This window comes from Erpetoichthys calabaricus, chromosome 9, assembly GCF_900747795.2.
Source record: "Erpetoichthys calabaricus chromosome 9, fErpCal1.3, whole genome shotgun sequence".
Taxonomy (NCBI): domain Eukaryota; kingdom Metazoa; phylum Chordata; class Cladistia; order Polypteriformes; family Polypteridae; genus Erpetoichthys; species Erpetoichthys calabaricus.
This window is the reverse complement of record NC_041402.2, coordinates 28,193,746-28,203,845: the sequence shown is the minus strand read 5'-3', so window position 1 is coordinate 28,203,845 and position 10,100 is coordinate 28,193,746. Positions and strand designations below refer to the sequence as shown.

Sequence of the window (10,100 nt, the reverse complement as noted above, 5' to 3'; positions counted from 1 at the left end):
CCCATTGAATCTAAACAGAACCGTTCCAAAAATGTGCAGCTGGTTAAAAGGTCTCAACAAGCAGTACATCATCCCTCGATCAAAACAATTCCAGAGGACATGAGGAAGAAAGTTGCAGAAATATATCGCTCAGGAAAGAGATACAAAGCAATCTCTAAAACCCTGAGACTCAAGCGAAACACTATGAGTGAGAGCCATCAACAATTCCAAGATGTGAAACAGTGGTAAATATACTCAGGAGTGGCCAGCCTAGCAAAATGACTCCAAGTCTGTGTAGAAAACTCATCCAAGAAATCAGAAGAGAACCAGGATGAACATCTAAGGAGCTGCAGGCCTCTCTCAGCTCAGCATTCATGATTCCACCATTAGAAAGACACTGGGCAAAAATGGTACCCATATGAGAGTTGTAAGGCAAGAACCCCTGCGTAACAAGAGGAACATAAAGGCTTGTCTATCCATCCATCCGTCCATTATCCAACCCGCTATATCCTAACTACAGGGTCACGGGAGTCTGCTGGAGCCAATCCCAGCCAGCACAAGGCAGGAAACAAACCCCAAGGCTTGTCTAATATTTGCCTAAAAGCAATTTGATTACCCCCAAAATGTTTGGGATAATACTCTGTGGACTGATGAGTCAAAAGTTGAACTTTTTGGAAGACATCTGCCGTATAGCTGGCACAGCTTTCCCCAATAAGAACGTCATGCCCTCAGATAAACATGGCGGTGGCGGTGGTGGTAGTGTGATGGTGTGGGGATTCTTTGCTGCTTCTGGACCTGGGAAACTTGCCATCATTGAGGGAAGCATGGACTCAGCTCTCTACCAAAAAGAATGGAAACAGGATGTCCAATCATCAGTCTATGATCTGAAGCTTGGGCGCAACTGGGTTATGTAGCACAACAACGATATGAAGCACAAGAGCAAGTCCACCTCTGAATGGCTGGAGAAAAAGAAAATGAAGGTTTTGCAGGAGCCTAGTCAAAGTCTTGACTAGAACCCACTGAAATTTTGTGGTGGAACCTTAAATGGGCAGCTCATAGTCGAAAACTATCAATTGTGGCTGAAGTAAAACAATTCTGTAGAGATGAGTGGGCAAAAACTTCTCCACAATCATGCCAGTCATGCCAAAGACTTACCTGTTACTGGAAGAATTTGGTTGCAGCTGTTGCTGCTAAAAGTGGCACAACCAATTATTAAGTCTAGGGGGAAATTACTTTTTCACATGGGTGATATTGGTGAACTTCAATCCTTTAATAAATCAAATGATCATTTAAAACAGTGTATATTTTGTTTTTTCGGGTTGTTTTTTGTATTAAACTAGCACAGAGAAAAGCCTGTTGATTAAAACGGACACCATGGTAATGTACAATGATAGGTCCGTCTGTTTCAAACTCGTCATGTATTTACGAACCTCTGCTCACTGGATATGCTAGCCTTTACATCCCTCTTTTTTGTGCATCTTGCTGCCTTTCTTCCTCAGCCATTCCAGCCCTGCTGTGGACACCTGATGACATTATGGCCGGGCATGGACGCTGGATGTTGTGTCATTTTATATATTTGAACATTAGAACAATCTGGAGGAGAACAGGCTGTTCAGCCCAAGAGAGCTTGCCAGTCCTATTCACTTAATTCCCCCAAAATAACATCAAGTAGCTTTGAAGGTTCTTAAAGTCCTACTGTACTGTCTACTGCATTACTTGGTCACTTATTCCATGTGTCTGTGGTGCTCTGTCTGAAGAAAAATGTCCTCAAGTTTGTGCAAACTTTACCCTGAACAAGTTTCCAACTATGTCCCCATGCTCTTGATGAACTCATTTTCAAAATAACTGCCTTGATCCACTGGACTAATTCCCTTCAGAATTTTGGAAGGGAATATAGTGATTTGTTTGGAGATCAGAAACAATTAGGTATTAGAAACAAGCAAAAAAGGAGGAAATCGTGGAGGGGCAGATACTTTTCATGACACTACACTTTAGCTATGCACCTCCTATGAGATGTCAGACTGCCATGCATGCTTTTCTCTGAACAAACCTTAGTCAGTTAGTCAGTTTTCTAGCAATGTCCGCATCAGGTTACAGGATGTGGAAGTTCAAAGCATCTACCGGAATAATAGTAATAGTACCAGGCCTGTGTAACAAACAATACGAAATCCTGGACAATGTTAAGAATTTTAGAAATCCCGACAGGACCGATATTTTAGGCATCTAAAGGATGACATGTCCGGGACGTCTGGTCACCCGTTAAGTAAAGGAACTACGTACAGTAGGCCTATAACTGGACGCCTATTAGTGCAAGAGGCTCCAACGAAGCCCGCTTCCTGGGCTTTCTTTCATGCCAAAGGGGCACTTTCATGGTATTAAAAAAATTCCCTAAAGCCGGCAAATGGAACTTAATATAAAGTGCAATATAAATAAAATTTATTATTATTATTATTATTAATATCCACTTTATTCTTATCCAGAGGATATGCCGTGATCACAGTCAACGAATGATGAAAGGGTAAATCGGTTAGAAATGGATTTGACTCGTTAGTTCAGCCAAAGGCACACCGAATGCGACGCATGTATTCATTTAGCCGTAACCGGTGCAATTTAGCTATTCTTTAGAATTCATTCACAGCAAGAGTTTTATCGTATCTATAGCATGTATTAATTCAAACCAAAGCATACATCACACCATACGATTCATTGAAAAGTATCGATCCCTCTCCGTCACTAACCAAAAAGCGTTTTCTATTAACATCTGCAAACGAGTCCGCAATTCACATCAATGATCTCGGACTGTTCGTCACACGCGTCCTGAGGCAGGCTGCTTCTTGTGTAATCGCGCAGGTTCATGTCAATACGAGCATGCGCAGTTCCATTGTGCTGTACGTAGACGCGAAGAAGTTTCATTCGGCCAGTGTGAGTATGCGCAGATCCAAACGGACAGTTTGAGCACGCGCATTAAAGTTGCTGAGGAGACGCTTCCTGTGTATCGGATGAAGATGGCAGCGCCCATATCCATACACCTGGAGTTCGGGTGGGTTGGCAGTCTCTTTTGTATTTGTATATTTTCATTCTCTTCCTTCTCAGTAACGTTTTCAAATGTGCCTAGAGCAACATGAATTCTGCCCGGGGTTAGTTAAACTGCATTGTTAGCACGGTTACCTCGTACGTTAGGTGAGAAATCAACTCTTTGCTAAAAAAAAGTTTGAAATTTTCTTTGAAAGTAGTGTGCGTAACAGAAATACGTACTTTTAGACAGCCAAAGTAAGAACAGAATACATTTATAAATGTCGCGGTTGTATGTCATTATTATATGAGGCACTTGTTCATTTTTTAAAGGTTTTTGCATAGCCTGTCATACACATAAGTAGCTCGCTGTCAGTTCCTGTTTGGCGATTCAGATCGGACATTTGCAGAGAGTTAGGTGGGCAGAACGAAAGTAGCTTCTGGATATCGTCACCCGTCTGGCCGTGCGCTGTCTGACCCGCAGTCCAGAACCGGCGACACGGAGTTTGTAGGGCAGCATGAGCGTTAGGCAGCGAACAAACAACCCGGGCATGTCCGGCCATCGAGCTCAGTGATTCGGTGTTAAAATGCATTAGGATTTATACTTCTGGTTCTTTTTTACCGAAAGCAGTGCGCATGCCTTATTGACTGACGTGGGGGCGACACAGTGGTAGCGCTGGTGCCTCGCAGGGAAGGCACCAGGGTTTGTGTCCTAAGTCCTCCATGTGCGTGGGTTCCCTCCGGGTCCAATGACATGTAGGTTTGGTGAATTGTAGGCACTAAATCGGCCACAGTATGTGTTCACCCTGCAATGGAGTGGCGCAAACTGCACAGGTGTAATGACCAAAATGGCACAGAATTCGAACACATGTCACTTGAGTGTCCTACTGTATTAGGCAGTAACTCTGACTACTGAGCCACCAACGCCTCACTTCACAACTGTACAGAGAAGAAAGAGTCGAATATGATGTGTGCAGTTTGAAAGCTTTATGGTTGTCCTATAACATCTTCGGCTAGCACTAGGACAGAACAGTACAGGTCCACATTTGTTAATCCGCCATTTTTCATTTTCTGGAAGATTTGCCAGCTTAACTAAAGGGGTGAATTAATGAGAATTGTCCTATTTTATGCACTGTACAGCCTTTATTACTGTTTAAAACAGCACAGTATAGTTATAGTGAATGTTTAGAAAATATTGTGTTAAACCATCTTCCCTACTTTTTGGGTATAGCGTATCATATGGAATACAGTCATATGAAAAAGAAGAAGAGGGAACCCCTCTTAATTCTTTGGATTTTTGTTTATCATTGGCTGAGCTTTCAAAGTAGCAACTTCCTTTTAATATCTGACATGCCTTATGAAAACAGTAGTATTTCAGCAGTGACATTAAGTTTATTGGATTAACAGAAAATTTGCAATATGCATCATAACAAAATTAGACAGGTGCATAAATGTGGGTACCCCAACAGAGATATTACATCAATACTTAGTTGAGCCTCCTTTTGCAAATCTAACAGCCTCTAGACACCGCCTATAGCCTTTGATGAGTGTCTAGATTCTGGATGGAGGTATTGTTGACCATTCTTCCATACAAAATCTCTCCAGTTCAGTTCAATTTGATGGCTGTCGAGCATGGACATCGTGCTTCAAATCATCCCATAGATTTTCGATGATATTCAAGTCAGGGGACTGTGACAGCCATTCCTGAACATTGTACTTCTCCCCCTGCATGAATGCCTTTGTAGATTTCAAACTGTGTTTTGGGTCATTGTCTTGTTGGAATATCCAACCCCTGCGTAACTTCAACTTTGTGACTGATGCTTGAACATTATCCTGAAGAATTTGCTGATATTGGGGTGAATTCATCCGACCCTTGACTTTAACAAGGGCCCCAGTCCCTGAACTAGTCACACAGCCCCACAGCATGATGGAACCTCCACCAAATGTGACAGTAGGTAGCAGGTGTTTTTCTTGGAATGCGGTGTTCTTCTTCCGCCATGCAAATCACTTTTTGTTATGACCAAATAACTCAATTTTTGTCTCATCAGTCCAAAGCACTTTGTTCCAAAATGAATCTGACTTGTCTAAATGAGCATTTATACAACAAGCGACTGTTTGTGGCGTGAGTGCAGAAAGGGCTTCTTTCTCATCACCCTGCCATACAGATGTTCTTTGTGCAAATTGTGCTGAATTGCAGAACGATGTACAGATACACCATCTGCAGCAAGATGTTCTTACAGGTCTTTGGAGGTGATCTGTGGGTTGTCTGTAACCATTCTCATAATCCTGCACATATGTATGCCGCTCCTGGATTTTTCTTGGCCTGCCAGACCTGCTGGGTTTAACAGCAACTGTGCCTGTGGCCTTCCATTTCCTGATTCCATTCCTTACAGTTGAAACTGACAGTTTAAACCTCTGAGACAGCTTTTTGTAGCCTTCCCCTAAACCATGAGACTGAACAATCTTTGTTTTCAGATCTTTTGAGAGTTGCTTTGAGGATCCCATGCTGTCAGTCTTCAGAGGAGAGTCAAAGGGAAGCACAACTTGCAATTGACCACCTTAAATACCTTTATATCTCATGATTGGACACCCCTGTCTATGAAGTTCAAGGCTTAACGAGCTAATCCAACCAATTTGGTGTTGCAAGTAATCAGCATTGAGCAGTGACATGCATTCAAATCAACACAATTACAAGGGGACCCATATTTTTGCACAGCCAGTTTTTAACATTTGATTTAATTTCATACAACTAAATACTGCTTCACTAAAAATCTTTGTTCAGAAAACACCCCAGTACTCAGATGTTCCTAGGAAATGAAAGACATACCACTGATATCTTTTTTTGTTGAAAGTAAATTATTATACAAGCTGAGAGGGGTTCCTAAACTTTTTCATATGACAGTTCCATGTTTGGTAAACTACAATCACTATCTTGTTTTTCATAGACATTTAAGCCAGCATTACCTGCACAGCCAGAATTTTGTGTAAAACATCCACAGTTACTTCCACTGATTTCTATGTGTCACAGAGTGAAGATGGTGCTATGTCTGCCTGTTCATTGCTCTCAGACTTGTCCTTGACCTCATAAACTTCATGAATTATAGCCTGAACACTTTCTCCATTTGCTGTTATACTTTTGTGTGGCTTCTTTGCTTCTGTGATCCTTAGGGTTATACAGTCTGGAGGTATGTGCTCCCAATAGGTTACTCATGACATTTTGGTGTAAGTGGAGGGGTCTGACAAATAAAGATCCATAAGTGAGTCTTATGATTGTGCTGATTATATCACTAAGGACATTTGTCACATCAGGGATACTGTGAGCCACTCTTGGAGCCAGGACTGAGAGTGGTGTTCAGTGGTAAGTGCCTAGTGGCTGGGGACTGTTTTAGTTTCGGAAAATGGTTCAAAGGTTTTAACAGAAAATAAGCAGGCAGGAATCAGAGAGGAAAGGTCCAATACTTCAATTGTTTACTTGTTCAAATATAATATCAGTTACATACAATATAATAGCAATATACATGCAGATATAGGAATTGTACTATTGACTTACAGTAATATCCATCCATCCATCCATTTTCCAACCCGTTGAATCCGAACACAGGGTCACGGGGGTCTGCTGGAGCCAATCCCAGCCAACACAGGGCACAAGGCAGGAACCAATCCTGGGCAGGGTGCCAACCCACCGCAGGACACACACAAACACACACCAAGCACACACTAGGGCCAATGTAGAATCGCCAATCCACCTAACCTGCATGTCTTTGGACTGTGGGAGGAAACCGGAGCGCCCGGAGGAAACCCACGCAGACACGGGGAGAACATGCAAACTCCACGCAGGGAGGACCCAGGAAGTGAACCCGGGTCCCCAGGTCTCCCAACTGCGAGGCAGCAGCGCTACCCACTGCGCCACCATGCCGCCCTTACAGTAATATATATATATATATATATATATATATATATATAATAATATATATATATATATATATAAATTATACTATTGACTTACAGTAATACAGATATATGAATTATACTATACTTACAGTAATATCAAAAGACCCAGAGCCATCATCCTAGACCAGTAGACTGAGGGAGCCCGCGTGTCAGTCTCGTCAGAGGATCAACTCGTGAGCCTGGTCCAATACCAGGCGGTGTGCACGTTCCCCACGGTTAAGCTTCCAAAGAAACTGAGGGCGGAACCTTCCCTTATATACTAATTGAGTGTCCTTGCCCAAAATGGCTTACGTGTAAGCAGTGTATACAGAAGTGATCAGTTTCTGCACACCTTCTTCCCACGGGACATCTTATGTGTTATCTCTACTAAGCCTAAAACAATCCTTCTTAGAGACATCAAAACAACTTACAGAAAAACATCTTGCATTAATTTAACCTTTTCCCTAAAACATTCTGAAACCCTCTATGAGAAACAGGCTTTTGCACATTCTTTCGCTATCATCCCAGACATTCCAATCTTTGTAGCTGGTTTTGCACTGAAGCGACCAACCCCCTCTTACTCCTTTATTTCATCCCTTCTCCTGTTACAGAGAAAACCTTTTTTATTACAGGGACCCATGTAGCTCAGTCATGAAAAAAAAAAAACATGTTTGAGCCACCATATGGACTGATCACCTACAAGATGGAACAATGAGGGTCAAGTGTAATGTCAGTCAGGTAACAAGCAGGAGTAGGATGATTTAGATATTGACATTGACTTTGCCATAAATTCTCCAGAAGGGAAGACACTGTACCTCATACATGAGGTTGAAAGATGCTGGTATAGATGTATTTGGAGTTGCCTGTACTCCTAGCATTGTCTCTGTAACCAAAGTTCCCGATCAAATGAAGTCTTTTTTTCTGCTCAGGAGTTGGCCCACAGGCAATGCTCCAGGTGTGGGGATACTCATAAGTCCCTGGTTGGGTGCCATCCAGTTGGAATTTTGTCCAGTGCAGGGTGGTATATCTTCAATGTGACTTTGAGTTGCTCAGAGGAAACATTTGACTGCTGTTCTCTTGTACGTAATTACAAATATTTGACGGCTTTAGAGATGGTGGATTCAGTGCTCTAAAATCTACATCCAGTGATTCTGTAATCCTTCTTCAGAATTTCAGCTCTCAAAAGGCTAATGATCGCCCTTGGAAAGAATACAAGACACAACCAACTGAGGAATTCTATGGGAGTTCCACAGGATGGGTTGAAAGAAGTTGCTGAGGATAGCCTGTTAAAGCCCATTGAGTCATTCCTTGTGTGATTTTTGGACCATACAAGAAATGATTTGTTGTTGTTATTGAGCAATAAAGGAACACCAAGGGGGTATTTTCCGTACGCCGCTTAAATCATCAGAGATCAGATGCCTCATCTTGGATGAGTTAATGCCATTGAAACTCATCCGGGATAAGTCGGTTTTTCAAACGCAGCTGTGTAGTAGATTAGTTTAGTTGGATCTAATCATCCGAGATGAATGTGCACGCCTGTGCTGATTGAAAAGCCCATATATATTGAGTCTAGAAAACATGATCAGCAAGTCTTTGATAGGCTGCAACAAAATGACGAAAGAACGGGCGCATTTTTTTTTTTTTTTCACACAAGTGGAGCAGGATCTTTTATTCGAAGGATATGAAGAATTTCATGATTTAATATGCACAAGGGGCAACACTGGAAAAGCAGCCCAAACCAGAAATGATGGCTGGCAAAAAGTGGCCGACAAATTAAACGCTAAGTAGTGTGCATTGTACTTGCTGAATGTAGTGTTTCATTTCCTACAGTATTGGTCAGATTCATTATTATTTAATATGTCATAATTCCAGATCAAATGTGAGCACAAGGAGAACACGGGAACAGGTTAAAGTGAAGTACAAGAATATACTTCAATCTGGTAAATATTGGTATATAACTATTTAAAGAATTGTTGACATTATCATATATACTATAAAAAATATTAATTTTAAAGCTAATAAGAAGGCAGACAAGCAAAAAACAGGTGGAGGTCCACGCGGTCCAGACCTAACCCCTGCAGAAGAGTTGGCTGTCCAGCAAAATGCCCGTCGCCCTGTTTTTGAGGGCATTCCAGGGGGAAGCTCCTCCTCAGAACCAGTGGCAGGATGCAGTGGTCACTTCCTTTCAGGTAAAGGATGGTCATTGCATGTATTTGTCCTCCATGTGTGCCATAGGTATGTTCCATATAGCCCTCTTTTTTTGTTGGGTCAGTTGCAGGGAATGTCATATCCCTAGATCTTGTGTCTGACCAACAAAATATTGACTAAGGTCAAATATTTGCTGAAGACACTGTGTCTGATTATTCATCAGGAGGAGAGGTACATTTTCCAAATAATGTTTGATCAAACTCCACTCTGATCAGTCCCATGTGCCCCAATCACATTTGGAAATCCTGGGTATTGAGAATGTTAGGCTGATTGTGAGATTCTTCATGGAACTGTGGGTGTTTTTGCCTGTGTATTCCCCATACCTGCAATGGCATGAAACACCTCTTTTATTGTCTGCACACGCAGGTGTCCAGGAAACACTATGAAAACCCGAAGGAAATATTTCAGAGCCAAACAGACTTTACGAATTGCCTAGCAAACTGCACTTTTAGTTAGATTTTCCACATCGCCTACAGTATATAAAAAAAAGTGCCGCTTGCAAAAAACCTCAAAGCAATGCATACTGTCTATGTGGTTGTGAGAGCCCGACTTCGCCGAGTTTGACTTCGAATATAAGGTGCTAATAAATCTTTGAGGTACAATATTCCCCCTGAGCTAAAGCGGTATCTTCGAAAAGAATTTCCTTCGGGAGCAATGAAGGATCTTACCGATCACGCAAACCCCTCTCTATATGAAATTCTCTTCTTATAATTTGCACACTGATATCAATTGGTTGCTCATTCATGAACAGTGAAGCCGTGATTGAATGAATTCCACGCACAGACACTAATTAAGTATGTGAGATAATCCTTGTTTACATCGAACAAACCTGCTCCGAGCAGGTTTGAGGATTTGGATGTGCTGCTATGACAACCCATCCAGCAAGAGTTTTGAAAAACTGACAGATCCAGGATCAGGCCAAATCGTCAACAATTACATCCGGCTAAACGAGTAATCCACGTCCGAAAAAT

General features: G+C 41.9%; 1 protein-coding gene across 1 annotated transcript in view; it reads left to right on the top strand.

The window, feature by feature from the left end:
• Positions 1–2,907: 2,907 nt before the first annotated feature.
• Positions 2,908–10,100, top strand: part of urm1 (ubiquitin related modifier 1) — a 51,491-nt gene continuing 44,298 nt past the window's right edge. The window contains exon 1 of the mRNA XM_028809200.2: positions 2,908–3,019. Coding sequence (XP_028665033.1) covers positions 2,979–3,019 — 41 coding nt within the window. The 5' untranslated portion in view covers positions 2,908–2,978. The remainder of the gene's footprint in view (positions 3,020–10,100) is intronic.